A 27,126-nucleotide genomic window follows, 5' to 3' on the forward strand; every position below is an offset into this window, starting at 1 on the left:
TTCAATGTCACTATAGTCTTTAGAGATTATTTACAAAGAATGTTAAAATGTAATAGTTACTAGTAATTCCCTCTAAAAAACAATCTATTGCCGCTAAAAATCATTTTGGGTGTGGTGATAGGCATTAAAAATGATATGGCAGATGATGTGATTAAGAGCAAAATAAAAAGAAGCTAAGCCTAGCCCCACAGAACAAGCAAAGGTTGATCTCCATGGAAAATATATATATATGATATGATACAAAGGATAAAACATTAAGCAAGAAATCAGTATCTGAAAACCAAATAGTTTCTTATTCCTCATTAAATTTACTTATATACAGTAAGTTACAGATTCTAACTATTAATCATTCAATGAAGTTCATGAGAAATATGCTAAGCTCCTATAGAATAAAAAACTTATAGCTTTGCTATATGAGGAAGTCTCCATGAGTCTCATACAATGAAGTCCATGTAATGTCGATGTCTCTTACATCTTTGAACGGTTAGCTTCCAAAATCTTCAGATCTTCCGGCATTGATTGCCAGAGTCTAATACCATGATAAACATTAGGCCAAATGAAGCAAGTTCCTTGTCCTGTCAAAATAGAAGAGAAGTACTATCAAATCAGACAACTCTAAAAGATGCTAAACTCCTGGTGCAACAGTGTTTTTTTCCTGAGGTCTACTCAAGCACTACTTGTTGATGAAAATAGAACAGTAATCGAAGAATATAATCGAGCAGACTAGAAATGTCATCAACAGAGAAAAGGTGTCATGGTACTCCTTATTAGCAGAGCCTATTCACTCAATGCAACTTTTCAAATGGTGAAGCAAGAGAAAGTCCCTTACCTAATTTTCCACCGATAGCATCCTCAGTGATAAATCTTCAAGTGGTGGGTGCATTACTATTAGTTGGATGCGGTAGCTGCTGACTTTGCTGTGCTGTATGTGAACCTAAGCCAAAAATGTTTATAGGCTGCTAACCAAAAAACGATAAAATGAAAAGAGAAGTGAATTCAGGAAACAATTTTTGCTATTTATAGCAAGTGTACATGATGAAAGTAGGTATACATTGATGAAAAATACAGATGGCAAGTGGAAGATCAAACCTGAGAAGCGCCTTGAAGTGGATGGAACCCCATGTAACTAGCATATTGCTCTGGAAAGTTGGAATTCTGCAAATGGCGCTGATAGTCAACTTGATTCAACATTGAATTCTGGCACATTGCAGCTTGATTGTTGGACGCAGCTTGTGTCAAAGCGATTGCTGGATCAACCAAAGGAAGCCTAGCAAAATGCATAGCATTGTGAATGGAAGGCACTGAAGGCGGACCCATCCCCATTCCCATTCTGGACATGTAGTGTTGGACACCAGGGAACATCATTGATGCCATGCCACTCCCCATCCACATCATCTAAAAATCACCATAAAGGAACATTGCGCTTAACTTATATTCGCCGTTAGTGTAAAAGAAATTTTACATGCTATCAGGTCATCTAACGATTACTACAAGTAATGGTCCATAATAATTGAGATGTGTAACCTTCTACAACGGGTTTGAATACATTGATAGTATATAATTTTTTTCCACATTGTCATTGTATATAAGTTAAACGTAGAAACATTGAGTTCATGGACAAATGATTCACTAACTCACCCTGAATGATTTTATGAGTACATACCTGCAGTTGCATCTGAAGTGACTTCAAGTATTCAATAGCCTCATCCAGCATAGATGCTTTATCTGTCTGAAAATAGTAAACAATGAAACAGAAAATTAGAAATTCCTGAAAAAAGCAAGCTCAGTAGGACACCAAATAGTCCCAGTCACGCGGTTCATTAATGCGTTTCTAGAGTCAACCAAGAAACTATTGCCGATTGAATCAAGATCGTGTATACTTTCTGTGCTATTAAGGTTGTGCCAGATACTATTTGTACTTTTCAAATGCTAACAATTTCATGATCAGATGAAAACTACAACTATTGTCCACGAAAATTACAATCAGCCTCAGATTCCTCAGCCCCATACCTTAGTAGAGTGAGGAAGAAGCTCTTGCAAGGCCTTCATTTTCTCATTGATTCTATCCCTCCGTCTCTGCAAAGAGAAAGCCATTTGTTGATTAAGGTGTATTTCTTCAAAGAAGTAATAACATATATAAATATGCAAAGGAAGGTCAACAACTTCTACCCTTTCAGAGAGGTTATGCACTTCTGCAGCACGGCTCCTTCGGGCAGTTCCAGATTTTTGGGCTGACTTGTTTCCTCCAGCTGATTCTAGCTCATCAGCCTACATAGCAAATTATGGAACTTCCGATAAATGTAACTTACTTTAAGCCAAGAGACTAAGAAGATAAATGTAACCTACTTTACTCTGGCATTCTGGTTCTTCACCATCTCTACTCTTCCTTTTGTGGCTCTGGCTATTGGTTGCTGTAGATTGATTACACACTCTTGCATAACTACTACCCGATCTTCCTGAAGACGAAGATGTATTAGCTGGTTCAAATGTGTCTCGGTCCATTGTATCACTTTGTGGACTGATTTTTCCGGTATAGTCAGTGATCACTGCTGTAGACAACCCTCTATTTGCACTACTTGAAAACCGGCTAGTATCAACTTGATTGCTGCCACAGTGGCTTGAACCAACTGTCATCACAGACCCCTCTTTAATATCTTGCAGCATCAGATTGCTTCTAGCTTCTTTGCCACCAAGTTGCACATTGGAGGACCTTATTGGTGGAGGAAAGTTAACACCTTTCTGATTCCTCCCTACTATATGATGTTGCTGTTGTGCTGATCCAAAGGTGTGAAATCTTGGAGGGGGCATTGGATTTGGATCGAAACCAGAATGATGTGATTGCGGAAGAACACGGTTGATCTCTAAAGGATCAAACTTGAAAACCTTATTATTTTCCTCTGATTGCCTAATTGACTTATCAGCAGCCTCCCCTAGGGGAGGAGTTGTTGAAATATCAGATAAGAAAGGGGAACAAAATTCTTTGTCAAACGAATCATCGATAGAGCAATTGAGCCACGTGACAGTTTCATCATCTTGAATCAAATTAGTCTGATTTCCAGCAACTCTTATTGTTGATTGATCATGTTTGTTAAACTGTCTGCATTCATTAGGATCATAGCCTGGCTGCTTTTTATGTGTTTGGCTATGTAATACAACCTCCCCATTTCGCCACAACAACTCCACTAGCTCATGATCAAATCTATAGAAAAGACCATCCAGTTGAAGCTAATTCAACATCATTTTTATTTTTATTTTTTGACAAATTTAATATACTTTGGTTATGTAATCAAGAAAGAGTACATATATATTTACCCCATGGACTTCTTTTGATGTGGAACAGGAAGTTCAGTCTCCATATTCCATTCAGGAAGACAAGGATTCATGGCTAAAACTACTGCATATCAAGAAAAGAATCAGCTTTTAGTCCAACAGCAAAAGGGTAGTCTCAGAAAAGAATGATTTTTTCTAATCAAGAAAAAGTGAATCTCTTGATCATACAAAATAGAGCAAAAAGGAAACTAAATATAGATAAGCATGACATAACACTTGAAGCTTCAATAGTTCCTCTACTTTTCACTACTTGTCCTTCTCCCATGTCACCCCCACCCCCACCCCCAAAACCTTCAAAAAGAAAGAATGGAAAGACTGATTTTTTCTATATCAGTAGAGAGTGATTTTGCCTTTTACCTTATAGAAATAAGGAAACAGAGAAGTAAAATTACCAAGAAACCAAAAACCTGCACACACAACATAAACAGAACAAGTCAAGAATGGCTTAAAAAATCAATCTTTTTACACCCCATTTCTAAAAAAGCAAACATAACATGACCAAGAAAAGAAAAATCAAACCTTTTAGCTTCAGAAATGGAAGAAACACCAAAAAATTTATAATGGGAAAAAAAACTGTCTTTGTTTCACTCAATTAAGAATAAGAAGAAAAGAAGGAAACAGACAGCAAATGTGAGCATCATTTTTGGAATTGGACACTAATAATAATAGTATTAATGAGAGAGAAAATGACGTCTGTATTATTTTTGGATACATCAAAAACCTATGGCTTTAGCTGTCAATATTAGGGTTATTTGCGGCGAATTCAAGATTTAAATTTTATAAATTTAATTTATTATTTATTATTTAATATTTATTTCATCTCAATTTATATTATATAATTTGACTTGATATAAAGATTTTGTAATTTAAAATAAATTATAGATATATCATTTTTTTTATCTTCTGAAACTGACTAAAAAAGAAAAGAAAATCATGTGAATTGAGATAAAATGAATATAATTTTGATGAATTTTTTTTATATAAATTTATATTTTACTTTTAAAATATTAAATTGATATAAATATATGATATATAAATGATACAACCTACATCTAGCCTAGCTGCATGAAATCTTCTTTTCTTTTCCTATGGACCCTTTCCACCTTGTGGATCTAATACTGCTAAATTCTTTAGCCACGTTCGCACTTATCCTCTTTTTTACTATTATTTTTAATTATTATTTATGTATTCACTTGTAGTACATATTTTTTAATTATTGTGTTCAACGACTACTAATGATGTTAATTAAGGAGACAAGAAGATTGGGGTCAATTATTATATTATGATTGAACTAGTATGTTTTTCTCTTTTTAAAAATGTTTGTAACCAAGTCAATTAATATATTATGATTGAAGTAGTGTGTTTTTTAATGTTTGTAACCAAGTCAATTAATATATTATGATTGAAGTAGTATGTTATTTTATGTTTGTAATAATCAAATGATAGATTCACTTTTCAGATGTATATTACTTTAAGTTGGTTGTTGAATTTGTTTATGATCAACTTTTCTGTGATGAATTCAATTAGTGTTATATATAGATACTAATGAAGAGCGTTTCAATCTTAATTGACTGTTTAATTTCATATTTTAAATGCTTTAAGGAAAATGAAAAATGTTTATAAGGTGAGAAATTGAATTCTTATCAATAGTAAAAATTCAATCTCCAATTGAGTGAGAGTTTTGAATTAAATTATCCCTTATTTATGGGAGTAGCTCATTTTGATCCTTCAAATATAGTATGTACATTTATTAACTCCTTAACTTTACTAAAGCGGGCACTTCTGATCTCTTTAACAGTTACCATTTAAAAGTAACGGTGTTAAATCCTTGGAACACTCACGTGACTCTTGTAAAATATAAAACCATTCAGACAAAATCATTCTTCTTTTCCAAGGTTGTGTTGTCGTATCTTTAAGGCCATTTTATTACTGTCTTTGTGGAAAAATGATTACTATTTTCAAGTGGGGCAGATTGTTGCATTCTAAAGTATTGCCTTCTGATATACTTAGCAACTACAATCCTAAGAAATGAAGAAGGCAAGAAAAAATAAAATGTGCCTCAATCAAGAAAGAGATAACATTATCAGTTAAAATTATTCTTGCCATTTATTTTTAACATTGTTGTGTTAGGAAGACCAAAAATACTTCATTTTAGCAAAGTTACGAGATTAAAAATATTCAAATTATATTTAAAGGACCAAAATAAATCTATTGAAAATAATTTGAGTCCAAAACTCACCAATTGAGCTATCTAGAAATCAACAAAATATGTTTTTTCTTACTTCCCAACTACTCAGGCGGTTACCTTTTTTATTTTCTTTTTTTGCTTTTTTTCATATTCATATTTATATTCATATCCTTTTTAAGTATGACTCCACATGTTTTATAGGAGACAAGTGAAATTCAAGACAGTGAAATATTCTGTTCCTTTTTTTTGTTTCCATATTCATTTGTATATAATATCCTCAAGTATTACTCCACTTATTTAATAGAAGACAAGTAAAATTCTAGGTAGTGAGATATTCTTTCCTTTTGTTAATCTCCTCTTCACTATGATGAGTATTGGGAGAAGTAATTAAAGAAGAAGGTCGAAAAATGTTGGAGAAAAGTGATTAAATAAAATATGAAATATATAAAATTTATTGAGAACATGATTTTAGATAGAAAAATATGGAGGTTGAAAATTAGAGTAGAAAACTATTAGTAAGTAATAGAGCATTGTCTAGTTTTCTTATTAGTATTGTTATTATTACTCTCTTATTATCTTATTCTTTGATTCTAGTATTACATATTTTCTCATTCGTTGGGTTTTGAATAGTGTGAATGAAAATGAAGTGTTGTGACTTTTCTGAAGAGATGTGACTTTTTCGAAAAGTTGTTACTTTTTTGAAAGGTTATGAGTTTTTCAAATGGTTGTAACATTTCTGATAAATCACAATAAGCACCAGTTCATACTATCCTTTGTTGTCTATAAATAGTGAATTTTCTCTCATTATTGACAATAAATTTATGAGCTTCTTCTTCTTCTACACAAACAAATTCTAGTGTATTTTACTGATGTTGAGCGGTTCGCTAACACTGTAGTATTAGGTACCGATACACCGGTGAGTAAGATCGCTCTATCCTGGGAGGATATATTCCATTAACCTCGGGTACTTGAGGAGAATAATTTCCTTAAGAAAACATTGTGCATTCGGTGAACTGATTTTCTTCTTTGTTTCTGATTCTTTTTTTTTACTGCTTCTAAGTTTCTGGTTTTGAAAAGATTCTTTAAACTTTGTTGTTTGTTACCAAAATAGCTGTTCTAATATTTTTGTAATACATATTAGATAACAAAACTTTGGTTATATTGTTTGTTATTGCTACAGTTCTCTTTTTTCACATGACTTCTTCACTGTTGTATTTGCTTTATATACTTGATTTTTATTATTTTACTTGAGCCAAGGGTCTATCAAAAAACAACATTTCTACCTTCTTAAAATAGATAGGTCTAAAATTGCATACACACCATCCTTTCCAAATCTCACTTATGGAATTACACAGAATATGTAGTTATTTTTGATTTATTAGTACTACTTTTTTTTCACACTGAGGAGTCTGCAGTACTAACATTTCCAAGACTTTCTTAATCACTGTAAAATACATGTAAAAAAAAAAGTTTGATAAAAAAAAGAATAATGTACATGTAAAATGATGTTGTGAGGCTTATAACTTTTCGACAGGGAAACCCATGACAGGTTTAATTTCTGACGCCAAAGAACGAAGTTGGTGGATTTCTTGTTGGGTGAGTGTCCAACCCAATACACCAGCAAATTCTTTGGCTTGCTCTGCATTTTTGGCTCCTGGGATGGGAACAACATTCTCCTGTGCAATCAACCAATTCAGGACCACCTGTCAAGGGTAACAACATAATCACTGCAAACAAATATCTTGAAAATCAGGAAATGTATATTTTTTGAGAAAATAAGTGGATTTCTTATTTTTATTTTATTTTTGTATACGATATGTAGGCAAAATATATTATTTTAAAAATATTTATATATGAGATTGAGGATGAGGACATAAAGGACAGTTTGGTGCATTTAAACTCCCGCTATACGCAGGGTTCGAGAAAAATGAAGACATATGTATAATTAATGTGGAAGGCCACTTGATGAGGACATATGTACAATTAATGTGGAAGGCCACTTGTTCTATTTCTGTTAGCTAGGGTAGATGTACTGAATTCTGAATGGCAGAAACTCAAAGGTGAACTTTGGACTTTACTAATGATTATAGAACTATCAAAGACCACAACTTTTGAAGAAGACAAAATAAAAGGTCTCATTTTAATTGCGGGGGAAAAATATTATTGAATTGTGTATCTACATTATTATATAAAGACTTTATTTATAGACACTACAATACAAGCTAATGCATACAAGTTATATGTCCCGAGTTTATTACAAATGTAAATAATACGAGGACCGATGAGGGGCTTGGTGAGATATGTGCAAATTGATCACTCGACTTCACAAAATTGACAATTAATCTCAATGTGCTTAGTCTTCTCATGAAATACTGTATTTGATGCATAATGTTAGTCAAACTCAATGTGTTTGGTCTTCTCATGAAATATTGGATTTGGGGCATAATGTCAATAAAACACCGAGTGATAAATTTCTGAATTGCAGTGTTGAACTTCCTAAATCAAGTTTGAGAAGATTGTTTCAGACCATAGAGTGACTTACACAATCGACATACAAGGGTACCAGACTCCCCCTGAGCAACAAAATTAGGTGGTTGCTCCATATAGACTTCTTCCTAGAGATTAGTGGAGAAAAAAAATCTTAATGTCCAACTAATTAAAAGGTCAATGGAGAATGGCAACTATAGATAGAAAAAGGCGGACATATACTATTTTAGCCACGGGAGAGAAAAAAATCTTTGTAATCCAGCCTAAATATCTAAGTATACCTTCTTCTTCTTCTTTTTTGGCAAAAGTAAATCTGAAACAGAAAGAAAATATTGCAGGAAAACTCAGATTCTTGGAAACAATGCAATGGTTGCTGGAAAGTGCTCGAAATCTGGTATAAAATATATATGGAACGATTCAAAATCAAGAAATGAGTAGATTTTAAATAAGACAGTCACCATAAAAATGGTCAGAACATGCGCATGCGTTGGATTATGAAATTTGATGGCTGAAAGTGGTCACAATCTGAGAAATAAAAATGATATGGGTAGGATCGGAACGATGGCATGACCCTACTGAGAAAGAGAATGATATGGGTAGGTCGGAATGATGGCACGACCCTACTGAAAAATAGAAATGATATGGGTAGGGTCGGAATGATGGCACGACTCTATCTAAATAAGAAAGTAGTCACCGGAAAAATGGTACGGTGCTACACAAATCGGATATGAAAAAGTAGTCACCGAAAAGATGGCACAGTGATACACATCACCGTAAAGATGGCACGGTGCTACACAAATAAGATATGAAAAAGTAGTCACCAGAATGATGCACGGTGCTACACAAATCAGATATGAGAAAGTAGTCCGGAAAGATGCCTAGTACTACTCAAATTAAATATGAAAAAGTGGTCACCGAAAAATGTACGGCGTTACGCAAATTAGATATGAGAAAATAGTCACCGAAAAGATACACGGTGACCTCGACTTTTTTGTTAACATAATCATTGGCCAGACGAGCGACATATATGGGTCATAGCCGCCTGCCGCAACAGAAGTTCTTTGATTCTCTACCAAGATCGTAGAGGATCTGATACCATGTGAGAAATATAGGGGGAAAATATTATTAGATTGTGTAGCTACATTATTACACAAAGACCCTATTTATAGACACTACAATACAATCCTTTACCAAGAAGGATATTATTTACTATTTCTATTCCTATTAATATTCCTATTTCTATTCCTACTCTAAGTAGGATTGTATATACCTATTCATATTCTAACATTGATAAAAAGATTATTATACCAAGCTTGAAGGCTTTCTTTTCTTGGTGAACGAGAAATCACTGAGGTCTAGATGACGCACGATTCGAAATTCAGTGAATAATGGGTCCATCTATACCCTTTTTTTAATAGGTACATCCAATATCTACCCTTCTCCACGATTTGAACTAATGACATGCACCTAATCTACCCATCACATGTTGCGCTCTCACTACTGAATCGAAGTCCTGACAACCAGTTAGAAGGGGTTAATTATACGATCTATTACTAGTTTTACTTTATCTTTCCTGCTAAAAGACAACATATTTGGGATGGAGGTGATATAACCAAAGTAACTTACAGGTTCTACTATGACTAGCCTTACAGCATTCCAAACAAAGCTACACCTGAAGAATTAAGCTAGCCAAAGCATGAGATTTTCGAGAAACAAGGAAGATATACCTGCGTTGAAGTCTTATTGTAGCTTTCTCCAATCTCCTTTATTCTACTTATGAGTGGCTGCAACTGCAAGTGCACAAAAGTTCATGAGCCATAAGAAGTGAAATTCTTAATAATCTCTAATCACATACTAAAAGCCCTTACTTTGGTAAGAAATTCAGGAGTATAGATCTGTCCTCGAGGGCCAGTTGGAGGATTTTCTGGAGTATATTTTCCAGTCAAAGCTCCTGTATAAGTTGGGAAATGTAACGAGTTCGGGCCACATAATCCAAAGAAAAGTTAATGTGAATTTTCTTACTTTGATCTTGAAATAGAAAACAATTAAGATACTGAAACATATAGTAAAGATATGACATCCGGTCTTAACTCAGCCCTAAAAGCTAGCTCATGAGGGAGAATTGCTCAAGTCCATATAAGTCCAAGTTCATTGCATTTAATTGATAAGACAGGTATGACATAAGAGTTATAATAGACCTCCTATGCCAATAAGATGGCGGGAGAGTAGAAGGGGTGTGCTTCCCCTCATATCCTCCGTTCAAAATTGATATAGAAGTCTGAAACCAACTGCTTGCATTGCGTAACCTTTACCTAGGCTACATAAGCAGTTTTTTAGTGTGATGCATGATCGTTTGGAAAGAACTATTAAATATGTACTATTGGCTAAACTATGATGCAAAAATGACTGGGACAGTAGGCGGTTGCAATAGGGAGGAATTTTTAGCAAGTCTATATACATTTTCAGTAAACACTATATACAAGTGCGATGACATATATCATTAATATACAGGGGTGACTAAAGTGCAGCAAAACCAGCTTCCAAATTTAGGTTCATCAGCAGCATAAAGCCTCATAGACTATTTATTTCATGTCTAGTTCATTGAGGCCGTAAATCGGGTCATTATAGAACACATTTTCACAAGAAAACAGTTGTATACCCAGAATTAACAAATGCAAAATCAGGGTTTACCTTGAGCAATGGGTGAATATGCAATCAACGTGATCCCCAATTCATCACAGGCGGCCTTTACACCATTTTGCTCTGGCAACCTATATATCAGACTATAATTAACTTGATTTGACGCTAGTGGGATACCTCTCCTCTTCAGCTGCTCATATGCATTGCGAAGACGCTTTTCTGAAACAAGAACCACTTCCATCGGCCAAATATTGTATGTAGCATGAAATTTTTTTATTCTTCATTTTTGGAAAAAGGGGAGAATGCTTGGTTAATTTGACCCAGTCATATTCTCATAACACCCTTAATAAGAACGATCTGAAATATTATCGGGCCGGAGAAAAGTAAAAGTAGTCATCAAAAGGACTGTCCAAACATTTAATTGAATAGAAACAACGAGTGTACCACTATAGTTAGATACTCCCACAGCTTTAACAAGGCCCTGCTCCACTGCATCTCCTAAACCGTCTATATAACCTGAAAAGGGATTTTCTCATTGACTAAGCTTTGTCTATGTTAAATTAGTTGAATTGAACAAGGGAATCAGACATGACAAACCTTCATTTCCCCATATTCCTGGCCTGAGAATTAGACCATAAAAGCTTTTATCAGCTATTGACCGTTTGCTCAAGAGAATAACAGAAAATAATCAGAAAGGAGAGCGCTTAAGAAGCCTACCAGTGAAGTTGATAAAGATCAACTGAAGAAAGTTCCATACGTGCAAGAGAATCTTTTAGGGCCGCTACGACACTTTGACGGCCAAGCCTCCATGGTAATGCAGCAAATTTAGTTGCAACAGCAATCTCCACCTCTGGATCTTTTTCTTTTCTTTCCTTGATGAATCTGAAACAAAACATTAAATTATATTGGAGAAACAACAAATGTGAAGAACATGCAAATTGATATTCTTTTGTCCGCAAGTAAAAATAATGAAGATTTAGAAGAACTCAAAGCTCACCTTCCTAGTAGTGTTTCAGAATTTATCGCACCGAATGAGAACTGCAAGTAGAGGAAATAGTGGTTTTCTCGTGATTGTCCACTTTTTCTGTAAAATTTAGCAGACTAAGAAATAGCCAAAATAAAAACCATTCCTCACCTTTGAACCATAAACCTCAGCAGTATCGATGAATGTTATTCCACAATCAATGCTGGCATCAAAAGCAGTCTTTGCAGCCTTGAGCTTTCTATCTATCATCATTTCCAGTAAAAAAAAGAGTTAAATCATATTGGTTATGATAATGGAGAAGCGGAACAAGCTAGGTATCAATTCAAACAAAATAACTAAAGAGGGAAAAACAAAAAAGTGGCTGACATTTCAGATGCTATTAGTAATTACCATAAGATCTTCAACCAAAAAAGAAAAAAATAAGAGGGTGTTAGGATCAAGCGTTTACCATCATGCCAAAAGTTATAGTTGATAACAAAGGCACGACTTTATTTCATAACTAAGTCCACCAAGCAAAGCGTCATGTTCGATCAAGACTCTGACCCGAGCTACCCCAGCCCCCTCGTGGGCCTTGCCATAGGCAGGATGTTGGCGTTACCCAACAACCCCCCTCCCAACACATACCTCATGCAACATGTTGCTCTTGGGAATCGAACCCATGACATTGACTCTGATACCACTTGCTAGGATCAGACACTTATCATCATGCCAAAAGCTATAGCTGATAGCAAATGCATAATTTTATTTCCTAACTAAGTCTATCAAGCAAGCGTCATGTTCGATCATGACTCCGACCGGGCAACCCCAGACTCTTCGTGGGACTTGCCATAGGCAGGATGTTGGTGTTACAGAACAGAGGAAAAGGTTACATCTTGTTTGGTTCCACGGTATTGTTAGATTTTTAAACAGATAAGAAAAAATAAGGTTTAGCAACAGATTTTACATTTATATGACATCTTACATAAGGCTTGAATACATATAGCTATATAAGCTTTTTCAAAAAGTAAGTAGAGTCTATACCTATCCAACCACTTACAAAACAAATTCCATAAAACAAGGACTACCCTTCCTTTACAAACCAAACATAATATTTAAAAGAGAACACTATTAGACTAAAAAACTATCTAGAAAATCTCATTTTCTAACACTCCTCCTTGAGATTTTTCTTGGATACTCCCAGCTTAGCCCTTAGAACTTCAAATTTCCCCTTAGGAAGAGCCTTGGTCATGATGTCTGCAATCTGCTGATCTGAGCTACAATGAACAAGTTTAACTTCGTCATCCTTCTCTGCTTGTCTAATAGCGTGAAACTTCACATTTATATGCTTGCTACGACTATGTTGCACTGGATTTTTGGCCATAGATATTGCTGACTTGTTGTCAACCTTAATGACAGTAGCTTCAATGTCATTTTGCTCCAGATCACATAGAATCTTTCTTAACCATAGAGCTTGATTAGTTGCACCAGCAGCGGCGATGTATTCAGCTTCTGCAGAAGATTGAGCTACCACCTCTTGCTTCTTTGAATTCCATGAGAACATGCCTGAACCAAGTGTAAAAGCATATCCAGAAGTACTTTTCATATCATCAATGCTTCCTGCCCAATCACTATCTGAATAACCCATCAATTTCCCTTGCTCTTCCTTTTTAAACCAAATACCAAAATTAGCAGTTCCCTTGATATACCTCAACGTTCGCTTAGCGACACCAAGATGAACTTGACTCGAAGCATGCATAAATCTCGATAGAAGACTTGCTGCGAACATGAGATCAGGTCTTATTGCTGTCAAATACAGCAAACTACCTATTAAACTTCTATAAACTGCAGGATCAGCCCTATCACCTCCTTCAAACTTCGAAATCTTTTCATTGTGAACTAGTGGGGTCGATACAGGCTTGCATCTCTCCATCTTGAATCTTTTAAGAATATCCCATGCATATTTTCTCTGTGAAATGAAGATTCCATTTGTAGCTTGACGAATCTCCATTCCCAGAAAGTAATTCATTTCACCCAAATCAGACATTTCAAACTTGGTCTCCATTTCTTGCTTGAATTGATTTATCATAGCTTCATTGCTTCCTGTTAACAGAAGATCATCAACATAGAGTGACACCAAAAGCACATCTCCTCTTTTAGCCTTCTTCACATATAAAGTGGCTTCATTTTCACTTCTCTTGAAGCCACAATAAATAAGATGAGAATCAATCTTACTGTACCAGGCTCGAGGAGCCTGCTTTAATCCATACAATGCCTTATGTAGCTTGTAGATTTTATCCTCCATTCCTGCAACTTGAAATCCTTCTGGTTGGTCGATATAAATCTCCTCCTGCAGCTGTCCATTTAAGAATGCTGATTTCACATCCAAATGATACAATTTCCAATTTGATTGAGCTGCCAAAGCAAATAGAAGCCTTATTGTATCATGTCGTGCAATTGGTGCAAATGTGTCTCCATAATCCAGACCTGCAACTTGCGCATAACCTTTCACAACAAGCCTTGCCTTGTATTTATAAACTGAACCATCTGGATTAAGTTTGGTTCGATAAACCCATTTCACCCCTATTACATTTCTGTCTTTTGGTTTATCAACCAGCTTCCAAGTATCATTCTTCTCTATCATACCAATCTCCTCCTTCATAGCTTCAATCCAAACTTCATGTCTTGATGCTTCTTGATAGCTATTTGGCTCTGAGATTGCAACATTACATCTTTCATATATCTCAGAAAGGGACTTTGTTTTCAAAATGGGCGAATCAAGTAAGGATTCCCCATCTGATTCTTCATCTTTTTCCAAATTTTCAGAGCCAAATGATTGGATTTCAGGCAGCGTACGCAAGTTCTGAAAATCTGCATTATCTTTCTCAATTTGCTCCTTATCCCAGTTCCAAAAAGCATGCTCATCTACTACAACATCTCTTCTGATGGAAATACTTTTTGTTTGCAAGCTGAAAACTCTATAACCTTTGGCTTGCGATGAATAACCAATAAAGATCCCCAATTCACCTTTCGGTTCAAGTTTGCTTCTTTTGACTGAAGGAACATGAGAATAGCAAATCGAACCAAAGATTTTTAAGTGCTTGGCAGATGGTTTTATTCCACTCCAAGCCTCAATAGGAGTTTTCTTATCCACAGCTTTAGTTGCCAACCTATTTAAAAGATATACTGAAGTATAAACAGCTTCTGCCCAAAAGCTTTGCGGTAGTTTCTTTTCAAGCAACAAACATCTAGCCATTTCAACAACAGTCCTGTTTTTCCTCTCCGAGACTCCATTTTGTTCGGGTGAATAACTTACTGTCAACTTGTGATCAATCCCCATATCTTCACAATACTTATTGAACTCATTTGAAGTGTATTCACCACCATTGTCCGATCTCAAAGACTTCAGCTTACAACCACTTTGTCTTTCAACAAAAGCTTTAAATTTCTTAAAAACTGAAAATACTTGGGACTTGTTACTCAAAAAATACACCCAAGTCATCCTTGTTAAGTCATCAATAAAGAGAACAAAATATTTATTTTGTCCTAAAGATGATGTCTGCATAGGTCCACACACATCAGTATGAACTAATTCAAGTTTTTCAGTTGCCCTCCAGGTAGCACTTTTAGGAAATGATTTTCTGTGTACCTTACCCATCTGACATGCCTCACAGACTTCTTTAGACAGTGAGATCTCAGGTAACTCTTTAGTCAAGTCTTTCTCATACATAGACTTTAAAGTAGCATAGTTAAAATGCCCATATCTTTTGTGCCACAACCATGACTCATCCATACTTGCAAAATTTGCATTATCAAACTTCCCATCTAAAGGAAAAGATTTATCCACCATTTCTACTTTAACAATCAAACTATCTTTTGAGTCAAAAACCAAACAATGTTTGCCCTTAAAAATTAAGGAACAACCTTTCGACATCATTTGAGCCACACTTAACAAGTTACATGCTAAACAAGGAACATACAACACATCATGTATAAACTTTGTACCTTGTGTAGTTTGAAAGGCAACTGAACCCTTTCCATGTGCATCGACTGTTTCACCATTTCCCATCCTAACTTTAGCTTTGAACGACTTGTCAAGTGTGTGAAACAAGAGCTCATTGTGTGACATATGACTCGTACATCCACTGTCTATGAACCATGAGGATTTGTAGCTTGTGTTTTCTTCGTGAGAAGCCATAAACAAGCTTTCTTCTTCCTTTTCCGACTCTTCAACAAAATTTGCCTGCTGCGCATGATGTTGTTGTGGCTGATTCTGCTTGACCCTGCAATTTTTCTCAATATGGCCCATCTTTTTACAGAATCTACATTGAATGGATGGCTTTCCTTTGAACCAGCAGTCTTTTTCTTGATGATTGGTTCTTTTACAGTGGCTGAAAGGTGGAAACTTCCCTTTCTTTGAAGATTCCTTCCATGGTTTTCCCTTTGCTACTTTATCTCCTTCCATCCTTCTATTGTCCTTCACAAGCTGCTTGCCTTTATGTTGTGCCTGAAATGCCATTTCTGCTACTTCTCGATCTCTTATGCTTGATCTTTGTTCTTGGGCTTGCAACTTGCTGATCAGTTCTGCAACTGATAAAGTCTTTAAATCACAAGATTCCTCTATTGCTGAAATCTTGGACTCGAACCTTGCTGGTAAGCTTATCATTATCTTCTCCACCACCTTTGAATCTGGAAAGATTTCACCAAACAACCTTATTTTGTTTACAACTTCCACAAGTTTGGCAGAATACTCTTTCACAGTATCTCCTTCTTTCATCCTTAACATCTCAAATTCTCTTTTGAGAGTTAAGAGTTTGACAACCTTCACTTTATCACTTCCATCGAACTCCTCTTTTAGCTTATCCCATGCTTCTTTAGGTGTTTCACAAGTCATTATTCTTTTGAAAATCACATCTGAAAGTGCTGAATGAAGACATGTGAGAGCCTTTGGTTTCCTTGACTTCGCATCTTCATAAATCTTCATTTGTGCAACTGTTGGATTTGGTCCAAGTGGAGGAGGATCATCTTCTCTTTCAATTGTTTCCCATAGACTAAGAGCTTTGAAATAAGCCTTCATCTTTATCACCCATATGTGATAATTTTCTCCTGTAAACATAGGAGGGCCTGCACCCAAGAAGCTGTTGGATGCCATGTTACTGCTGCTCACTGCTCAGCTCACCTTAGAAGAACTGGAGAAAACCTTGGCTTTCTTGCCTTCACAGATCCCTCAAGAAGAAGGGCTCTTGATACCATTGTTAGATTTTTAAATAGATAAGAAAAAATAAGGTTTAGCAACAGATTTTACATTTATATGACATCTTACATAAGGCTTGAATATATATAGCTATATAAGCTTTTTCAAAAAGTAAGTAGAGTCTATACCTATCCAACCACTTACAAAACAAATTCCATAAAACAAGGACTACCCTTCCTTTACAAACCAAACATAATATTTAAAAGAGAACACTATTAGACTTAAAAACTATCTAGAAAATCTCATTTTCTAACAGGTATGTCCAAAATTTAATATTATGAAAATGCAAAACCTAGGCTTATTTTCTTTTCTATTTTAAAGAAAATATTCAGACTTGGAAAACATTGGAAAGCTCCAACGTAATTTAAGCTCCAACATTGGAGATTGAGCCTCACTTCTGTAAATTGACTAACAGTTCTTCAATCCTCTGCAGTCGCTGGCACTGTTAGCTCTCCATATCTTCATCTTCCAGGCACCATAGGTAGCAAGAACTAAGCATAAAGCCCTTTCTTCATCACATACCTTATAGCACATGCCCTTACACATGCTTAGTTTTTAGGTGCAAATCTTTGAGAATATCTTCGAAAAAAAATATTTTCCGTTCTCCAAACTAGATACTATTCACGGAGGAAGCTGAAAATGGAAATGTTCTAGAAACTGAAAAGAAAAGGAAAATTTTCAAGGGCCGTTTGCAAGAAGAGAATAAGAAGTATAGAAGTCGGAAAGGAGAGCTTTCTCAAATATTTTCCTTAGCCTTCATGTTAACTTTGGTGTAAGGCTGCTCGCCCGCGCTTGCTCTAATAGAGACAAACTTGGATTTGAATATTTAAAAATAAAAAGAGAAGCTTCCCCTTGTTAGCCAGAATACAAGTGCGCTCTTTTTTCTTAGTAAAGGCAGACTAATAGTTTGTTTGGCCAAGCTTCTAAAATCAGCTTATTTTGGAAAACACTTTTTTAGAAGTGCTTTTCAACTAAGTATTTTTGATGAAAAACAAATGCATTTTTGAAGCATCAATTAGTATTTGGCCAAGCTTTTCAAAAGTGTTTTAAGTATATTTTCTCAAATGTGCTTTCCAAAAAGGTACTTTTGGAGCTAAACAACTTTTTTTAGCTCCCGAAAAATAGCTTTCGCTTCTCCCAGAAATACTTATTTTCTCCCATAAACTTGGCTAAACATCTCAGTTTGTTAAAATAAGCACTTTTGGCCTCCCAAAAACTTGGCCAAACAAGCTATAAGACAGAAAATCTTTTTAAGAACCTTTTTATCCAAAGAGCCTTCAGGGCTTTGGTCTAGTGGTAAAAGAGAAGCGTGTTGTATTTAAATGCATGGTATTTAAGTGGTGGGGGGTATAGGGTGGGCTCATTATCCACTGAGTTTTGAACCGTGTACCACAGGCCCAGGCGATTTACCGGTTATCAAAATTAAAAAAAAAAAGAAGTTGGATGAACAAAGAGGGTAATAAATTGGATGCTACTTAACGAGAAAAGGAAAGAAAAATCAGATACTTGAACTAGCAAATCAACTGATGTTAAGGGAAATGGTAGGATCCATTACATGAGGGAAGAAGACATTCAAAATAAACATAAAATGTCACAAGGGAGGATTGGAGTATTACATTAAATGAAGGAAATTGAAGACAGAGTCAAAAGCAGAAGAAGTGTAATTGGTATAATCAGAACACCCTTTAAAGACTACATCAATCAGATAGGCAATCCACAATAAACCTCAATGTTTTTTATTTTTGCTGAAACAACTCTAAATTTTTCTACTTATAAAACTGCTTCTTAGACGTTAATGTAGCCCGGAATAACCTCAGTTGTTTCTAACATGTTTACAACTGTTATAGCAATTGCAACTTCAATATCTACATTGAGGAAAAACAATGATGAAGATATAGTCACATAGCTAGAGGCAAAAATAGCTATAAAGTTCCTGACTATCTTCAAGTAATTAGAAAGGAAAAAGAACATCTAACAACGGCAGTAGTTCCAGTAGCAACAGTAACAAATATCAATATATTTTCTCAAAGGAAACGTAAGTAGGAATGCGCCTGGTCCATAAGAGATGACAATTTTTTTCTGCTTTGCATGATTCCCTGGTCCATAAGTGCAATAACAGTTCAATTTTTTTCTGCTTTGCACAATATTCTCAACTCCACTTTCTCAAGCAATATTCTTTACTATCCAAGAGAAAACTTCTATATGATTTGAGTGTATCCTTCACCATCTGTTGCATGTCAATGTCTCCTGCTTTGTACCCTTCAAATGCAGATTTATATCCTTCACGGATAAATCTTTCACGGAGCCACTTTTTATCCTAAACATGGGATTCTCTTGTTTCGACCAAACAAGTGATTTCCCTTTCAAACTCTCGGTTTCTTAATGAAACGCCACAGGTAATGTGATTAAGAAAATCACATTCAGCTGAGGGAATCAACGGATCAAGGATACTTTTGTTCTCACTACCGTTAAGATTGTCCTGAATCAATGACAATCGTGTACTGGTGAACATTACACAAAGGTTCCATTAGGCCTCAATTCAATTTCCTTTGGAACAAAAGTAACAATTCAAGTCAAATCAATTGGGGCATTCCCTTCAAGGTATGTTCAATACCAGCAAACAAGACCATCTTAACAAGAGTATCCAGCTCTCTATGTATGTATTATCTCTCAAATTTCCAGAATGAATATCCCACTAAATCCTTGACTAATAAAATATTAAACAGACACAATACTAAGGGAAAAGAGGGACCTATACCCGTTACGATTCCTCCGTACCTTTGGCTTAATCCTTGTATATGTATAAAAAGAAATTCACCAAAGAAGTACAAACAATAGATTTCAAATTAAATTATCCAAACCCATAATGATCAAATCATGGATTGCAATAAACAATCTTGAAAACACTCACTTTTTACATGACCAAATAAGAAATGAGTAGAAAATAGTTTTCCACAGTACCCAAACCTAGCACAGAATCAGTTCATCAGGATTAGGAAAAACCAATTAGCAAAATGATTAACCAGCTTACCAAAATTGCAATATTGTTATAGTAAAAGGGAAATATGTCAGAATATTACAAGGCAAGGTGTAAAAAGTTGAGTATAACCAACCAACTGATCTACTATTACAGTCTCATGCAAACCCTCACCAAAAAAAAAGTGTGTGAGGGACAGGTAATCGTGTAGCCAACTAACTGAGCTAGTAAGATTCACACTCACGGTTACCAAATTATCAAAAAGTTTGTCAATTCTCTAATTTTAAAATGAAAAAAGAACTGACCATCCCATTCAAAGTTGTTCCAATAGCTGGTGTCACCCCAAGACCAAGCCCCAATTCCAAGCTTAGTTACCTTCAAGTCAGACCCACCAAGCTTCACCTTATCTTCTTCTGAGTTCACAGTAACACTGCTCCCAGGTGCTACACCTCTGATTTTCTGAGACCTCATCTGGCTTAAACAACACAAACAGCCACTGCTGAAATGCAAAGCCATTTTAACAAAAGTGTGAATGAACCTCAATCATTCTTTGTCTACTATATATGTAACAAGTTTGATGACACTGTTTCCGCTAAATGTCACAAGTAACTACAAAATACAAGGTTAATATGACCCCCACGACTCAAAATACAAAACTCATACGTTTTGTACTTATATTTCATTGTTTTAATATTTTACATTGTTCATATGAATTTTGAATTTTGGATTGAATCGGTGGTCACTGCTTGTTAATTAAACTTTTATTTGTAACTCTTAAAAGAAAAAGAAATGGGTTATTCATAAAAAAGTTGGTAATATTTCTATGGTATGTAGTTTTATATTAAAAATTAAATTAAATGACTTATATAAATAAAAATAATGATAGTTACATGACCGTGAAATTTACGCCACAAATGTGGCCCATGAGAAGATTGGTAGGCGGTCCCCGTCTGGTTTTTTCTCATACGGTTATATGCCCAATTGGCTCCCAAATCTTCCCACCACATGAGGTTGCAAATCCAATACTTCCACTCTGTTTATCTCCTAAACTATCACTAAAATTTCAAACGAGACACCTTAATTTAATTAAGATTTTATTTCTCTCAAAGTTATTTTTTTATATTTTCATGCATTTTTTGTGCTGACGTGACACATTCAACCAAGTAAGTTGGTTGTGTTTGTACACACTCACTGCCATGCCAGTAATTAATTTTTAAATTTTTTTTAAAAAAATAATTTTTAAAATCTTTTTATTTTCTTTATCTTTTATTTAAATTAAGTTAATCCACATGATTTTTATTTTTTAAAAAAATCTTTTTTTTACTTTCATTCATTGTCTTTTCTCTTTTATTTTTCTATTGATTTTATTTACTCTTTTTATTTTATTTGTCTTCCCTTTTTGATATGATTTCAAATTTAATTACATTTGCTTGTATTTAAAATTAGTTAATTTCGGATGGATATCAAAATAATTGAAAAAAATTAAATAAAATATAAAAAAATTAAAACGTTAAAATTAAAGAACGCTTTTTGTGGCCTTCTAACTAGCTAGGAGAAGAACGATTTTGTCGTCATGTTTGTTATTTTCTCACTTGAATTATTTGAGGGTAAATAATTGTCATCTTAATAAATTGATCACTCACAAAACGTTAATTTTCAATTTAATAAAGATATACCATCTACTTTTTTAAAAAAAAGGCATACGGTAAATAATAATAAATTAAATAAACCATCTACGTTTACATATAAAAATTACAAGTAGTTTTAATATAGAGTTAATATCTTAAAAAATTGCTCGAACTTTGAGAATTTATCTAACAATCAGATTAAACTTTATTTTGTATCAATAAAATCAATCAACTAAATTAATTATCAAAAAATATTTGACATGATATATTATGTAAACTAGATAAGAATTGCACGGGCCCAAAATATTGTAACTATCATTCTTTAATCGTGCCCTGGAGAAATTATTTGAAAAATTGAGGATCCAACTTGAATGTTCAAAGAAGTTGGAAGTAGCCAATGGGCAACAAATAAGAATGATAGTAAACCACTAATTCCTACACTACTAATCTTTACCCAAGTACAAGTATAAAATATTTGTGGTTCATTATTCTCAAATTCGACGAAGCACTAATCACCTGATCACCCATAAACACCATCCTTTGTGTTGCTACTCACTGCAAATATCATGACAAAACTTACTTCTCAGTATCATTTATTCTTTTAGCAAAATAAATGTATTGTCATTTAATTATCGAGTTGCACAGTTGAAAATATATGAACGTAACAATAATAAATATATTAGGAACTATAAATTATACAAAATAATTACCACAACAATAATAATCTTAATTATATATATCTAGAACAAACAAAAATTTTATTATGAACGTAACAATATTAAATATATTAACAATATATCCTGAATGATTAGCCGGAAATACAAGTAGTAACTTGGAAACAAAGAGAGCCCAAATTTTCTGCTGAGCATCACTTCATTCTATCATTATATCTAAGATAAATGTATTTGTGATAAAAACAACATTCCCTAACAAGCATTTATAAATGGACAAGTAACGAACAAAGAATTCTCAAGATTATCACTCTGAGTAACAATTGAGAGTACAAAAAGCTTGAATCAAATGACTATCTTTTTCAGAGAGGTATTTTTTGCTAAATAATTGACAGTAGGCATTGGCCTATAGCTGAAGATAGCTTTCATCACATAAAGATAGTTGGTTCATAAGTTTAAAATATCATCTGAATGTGCTCGTGGATCCACCTCAACACCACTTTCAAGGTGGCATTGATGTGTGCCTTATTTCTTGAGATATTGTATATGGACTGAAAAATTAACCAAGAAGAAAAAAATATTTTAATAAAAAAATAAGCAGAACATAAACCTTTGTATCTAGTATACCTTACATTGAATAATTTTTTGTGTTAAGGAATATCGAAGGTAAATTCATTTAGAAGTGTATATATATATATATATATATGATCTTATTGTTATGACATAAAGCGGACGTCGAATGAAGAAATACACAGAACTGAACAAATAATACAATATGCACATATATTTATAGGGAGGGAAGAAAAAAGATAAAGTTGTTGCACATGTAGCTATTGAAAGCGGAAAGAAATAAGATAGTAAATTAATTCACAAACAGAAAGATCATAGCTCCGATACAAAAAAAAAAAGAAGAGAAAGAGAAAAGGAAATGAAACTTTGAACACGTTGATAATAGCAAAATATGTCTAGAGAACTTCAATTTACAAGTTGTCTTGAAAGTTTCAGAAAATGATAAATTCAATGACTATAAGAAAAGAGAAGTACTTACAAGATAAGCTAGGGATGATTCCAGGAGATAATAACTTCAATAATTGAGAAGTAAGAAAAACTATCAAAAGAAAGTCATGGCACTCATAAGGTAAAATAGAGAAGCATTTTACTCACTGAAGTATTCAACTAAGTTGAAATTAGAAGTAATACACATGCTAAATGTTATCTACTTTTATTAATTTCAAATGAAGGAAAAAGAAGTATACAAACATTACTCTAACTCGATCATTGTAATAAGAAGCAGACACCTATAGCCACCAAAAGAACAGGAAGACCTATTAATGTGCTGACTTAAGTCATAGGGACCCTCTATTTATGTCGTATTATTCTAAATGTTTGAAACTTTTGAGCTAATTGTATTCAACTCTGTCAGTTGTGATTCATGTAATTGAGAAATTCCACAATGGAGTTGTACATCAAAATTAGCATAGAATTGATCCATCTTTAACTGTTTAATTATGATAAACAAAAGGAAATGAGAACATATATAAACCCTTAAAAAAAACAAAAAATGATAGGGTTATACCTCAATATTTCCATTTATCTATTTGAAAGCTTCAGGAGTGCTCCATCCTGCATGAACCAGTCTAAGTGTTTCGTTGATTCGGCAAACAATAACGCACAATTTTATCCCAAATAGTGAAACACAGAGTTGTTTTCAAAGTCAATTTCCTTCTTAATTCATTAAATCATCTCTGTTGAAAGCACAATCCGTCATCAACTCCAGAACACTGAATCAAATTTCGAAGAGACTATATTTTATTTTCTTAGTGAGAAGTAGTTCAATATAATTGTATCAATGTCCTTCAGATAAAGAGTGGAAAGTGTTAGAACCGAAATAATTAAGTGTTATGCGAAAACTAACAAAGCAAACTTCGAATGATCATGAGTAAAAAGACAAGCGAGAAATATATCCAAAAGAGACACAAACATTTAACGTGGTTCGGTCAACCCACCTACATTCACAAGAGGAGATAAGCAATCCACTATAAATATGAGAGTACAAAATATCGAGAGAAATAACCTCACACAAGTGATAACGTATCACTTGTGTCTCACAGTTTCCCTCCCCACACAAAACTCTCAAAACCCCTTAGGACTATATTGTGAATGCTACTATGTTAGAAGGAATGAACCTCTGTTTATAGAGTCATAAATCTTTTACTACAAGAAAAAGGAGTAGCCAAATATGGAAATTTTAGGGGGAAAAAAACCCAATTATACTAGGAAAGTCGGGGAAAAAAACGAATAGAAATAACTGATTAAAATAAATTTACAAGTAACCATAAAAATTTGGTACATACGTCATTGATCTACTTGCCTCTGTCTTCAACTAAAGGCAAGAATATACTAATTATTGGGATACGATTGTGCAAAAGCAGAAAAATAAAAAAAAAGATAGATGTGAAATTCCTAACAAGAGGATACAAATGATAAGGAAATGTTAGAGAGAGGTTTAATACTAATGGTAGGCGATTACAGCAAAATTATTAGCAATGATAGACGATTGAACAAAGTAACAATGAAAAACATTTAATTGCAGCATTGAGTTGTAGAGAATTTCTAAATAAAGAATATCAGGAAGGACACTTGCGTTATCCGAGCAATAAAAATTCAGTCCGAGAGTAAGATGACTTTTTTTTTCCAGCTTGTCTAGCTAGGCAAAATCCAAATTATATTAAAGAAGACTACTTCCTAGTGGTTTAGTAAGGGCTTAAGGAAAAAGGCGTAACTGCTCTTGTCGGAAGGGCGGGGCTATTATACTATATGGTAAAGATCTCCCACACCTGGACCAGGATAAAAATGATGATTTTTCTCTTTTCACAGTTAGACTATATAGAACTAGAACAATAGACTGATTAGCTGTGGTCATGTCAGAGCCCTCTATTGTCTGTCAGGAGATTGATTGGACTTTATGTCGTACCTTATTTTGACGCAAATATTATTTTTAAATCTAAAAGATGTTTTAACTCAGCATTATTAAATTTTGATTGGAAAGGAGAAATATACAGGTTTCGTGCAATGTCTTCAGTAAATTGAGGTGCACATAGACTAATGAGGATAACTAAACTTTGGGGGAGGGGGGGGCATTTCTTTGTGAGTTTAGAACTTTCTAGTTACTGTGACTGGCATATAAAGTGACAAAAATTATACCATAAAAATAAAACTACAACTATTTAGACGTGTTTCAACGTCTTATCCATGTAAAAATAAGTATTCTCTTCTTTGTATGTTGTGTCCCACATCATATCAAAACTGCTCAGAAGAATTGCAGACTAATCCGATAAAAGATATCCCAGATCATATGCACTTATTATCCAGGTCAAAATTTCTATGTTTCAATTATTAATATCTCTTCTTTTTTTTTTCCTTTTAAAGTTTTTTTATAAAGCTAATAAAAATGTGATCTGAATATGGACTGCGAGTTGAACAAGCAAACGCAAGTAGACTGCGAGTAACGAATGCACCTTCGTTGCATTAATTTCTCATAGTCACCTTTTTCTCCCCAATTTGCCAATGAAGTTAATAGTGAACCTCTCTTACGCCTTTGAAATTTTGAGGCTTGACTCATCTCTAATCGGCTATCAGTTCTATCAATTGCATATTTACCAAAAGAAAAAACAGACACACACAAAGTCATACAAAATCTCACTAAAAGTGTTCAAGTGAAGTGATCCTTATAGCTAATGAGACATGCATACGCATCAGTCAATAAAAAACAAGAGAATGCAATTAAAAAAATAAATGACTGGACTAAGACTATAACAACTACTTAAATGTAGAGGTTTTGTAAAAACTTACAATAGTCAAATAAGACTTTTTTCTTTTTAGTTATTTTTAAAACTTACTGGAAAAAGTGACTTTAAATATTAAATAAAAGTAAATAACAACCGGGCCAAATGATATAAGATTAGTTGCATTTCTACTACTTCTTGTGGCTTGTATACTTTCAAATGTTTGATCATTTTTATGATTTCTCCTCAGGCATTTTAACAGTTTTATCTAGCCACAATTACACTACTACAATTTACACACAACAAATTCCTTGAAACTCTGCCACCTATTCTTCTACATTGTTATTTGCTTCTTCCTTGAATTTTTATTGGGATCACTAAGAGAATTTTTTTTATCTTAGAAATTGTTCCTTCCGTGAAATTTTACTTGTTCACAACAGACTTTGCACACCTCTTAAACAATAATAAATAAAACACATATTTATCATGATATTTGGGATGAGTAATTAATACTGAGTTTAAAAATAGAAAAAAATTGTCTCTTGATATGCTAAAGTGACAAGTACAAGTGTACAATTACTTTTAGTATAATGGACAAATAAAAATAAATGGAGTCCAAAATTGTTTTGCAGATTTGATTGAATATTAATAATATCATCGTCGTATGCTCCACTTTTGTTGCCCTGGTTTATATTCCGGAGTACTCCTATAGCCGATTTGTCACCCAACCTACTTAAACAATGGTTAGTGAAAATATCTCGAATAACTAAATCTCCTTGGTTACCACTTTACGATGTAATTTTATCCTCTAGTAACAAGTTTTTCAAATTTTGTTTACGACAATTTTGTACTATATAGACACCATTAAAGTGGAATCTCATCAGCCTAAAAGTCATCAATTGTCAAGAAATAATGGGACAGATCAAAGCCGGAGGAGAGTAAGAATTTTGCAAAGAAAATGGAAGAGTTAGATAATATAATAACAACATTAATCATGAATTTCGTAAAATAATGAAAACTCTGAAGATATTTGGAATAAATTTGGGCAAAACTGAAAGAGAAGCACACCTGAAATATGAACAATAACGCCCCATAGAGTTAAGAAGATGAAGAGACACAAAATCAGAAATCCTAAAGAGCAAAACTTGAAAGATATCAAATCTTACATCGATTCTTGGATGGGAGAAGAGATGGTCTTCCAAAAT

General features: G+C 34.0%; 2 protein-coding genes and 1 long non-coding RNA gene across 5 annotated transcripts; all 3 read right to left on the reverse strand.

Annotated features, from left to right (window-relative positions):
• Positions 1 to 272: 272 nt before the first annotated feature.
• Positions 273 to 3,921, reverse strand: LOC129892284 (transcription factor PIF4-like). 2 transcript variants are annotated; one of them, XM_055967851.1, is made up of 10 exons: positions 3,850 to 3,921; positions 3,688 to 3,737; positions 3,313 to 3,394; positions 2,347 to 3,199; positions 2,170 to 2,268; positions 2,011 to 2,076; positions 1,664 to 1,729; positions 1,090 to 1,395; positions 830 to 956; positions 273 to 575 (listed from the first exon to the last, which is right to left on the reverse strand). In XM_055967851.1, the coding sequence occupies exons 3-9, from the start codon at positions 3,381 to 3,383 to the stop codon at positions 867 to 869; spliced, it is 1,551 nt and encodes a 516-aa protein (XP_055823826.1). In that variant the 5' UTR covers positions 3,384 to 3,394; positions 3,688 to 3,737; positions 3,850 to 3,921; the 3' UTR covers positions 273 to 575; positions 830 to 866. The 2 variants fall into 2 exon arrangements, with proteins under 2 accessions (XP_055823826.1, XP_055823825.1); XM_055967850.1 differs by lacking the exon at positions 3,850 to 3,921 and having other exon boundaries at positions 3,688 to 3,813.
• A 2,858-nt stretch (positions 3,922 to 6,779) lies between these two features.
• LOC129892285 (uncharacterized oxidoreductase At1g06690, chloroplastic) lies at positions 6,780 to 20,526 on the reverse strand. The gene is made up of 10 exons (XM_055967852.1): positions 20,143 to 20,526; positions 11,781 to 11,872; positions 11,643 to 11,683; positions 11,363 to 11,527; positions 11,243 to 11,265; positions 11,090 to 11,161; positions 10,697 to 10,864; positions 9,874 to 9,956; positions 9,733 to 9,795; positions 6,780 to 7,221 (listed from the first exon to the last, which is right to left on the reverse strand). The coding sequence occupies exons 1-10, from the start codon at positions 20,351 to 20,353 to the stop codon at positions 7,036 to 7,038; spliced, it is 1,104 nt and encodes a 367-aa protein (XP_055823827.1). The 5' UTR covers positions 20,354 to 20,526; the 3' UTR covers positions 6,780 to 7,035.
• A 1,281-nt stretch (positions 20,527 to 21,807) lies between these two features.
• Positions 21,808 to 27,087, reverse strand: LOC129893366 (uncharacterized). Of its 2 annotated transcripts, none has more exons than XR_008767423.1 (3): positions 26,990 to 27,087; positions 23,713 to 23,759; positions 21,808 to 22,020 (listed from the first exon to the last, which is right to left on the reverse strand). It is a non-coding gene; the product is annotated as an uncharacterized LOC129893366 (long non-coding RNA). The 2 variants fall into 2 exon arrangements; XR_008767422.1 differs by lacking the exon at positions 21,808 to 22,020 and adding an exon at positions 22,331 to 22,687.
• Between the last annotated feature and the right edge of the window lie 39 nt (positions 27,088 to 27,126).

This window comes from Solanum dulcamara, chromosome 6 (assembly GCF_947179165.1).
Source record: "Solanum dulcamara chromosome 6, daSolDulc1.2, whole genome shotgun sequence".
Taxonomy (NCBI): domain Eukaryota; kingdom Viridiplantae; phylum Streptophyta; class Magnoliopsida; order Solanales; family Solanaceae; genus Solanum; species Solanum dulcamara.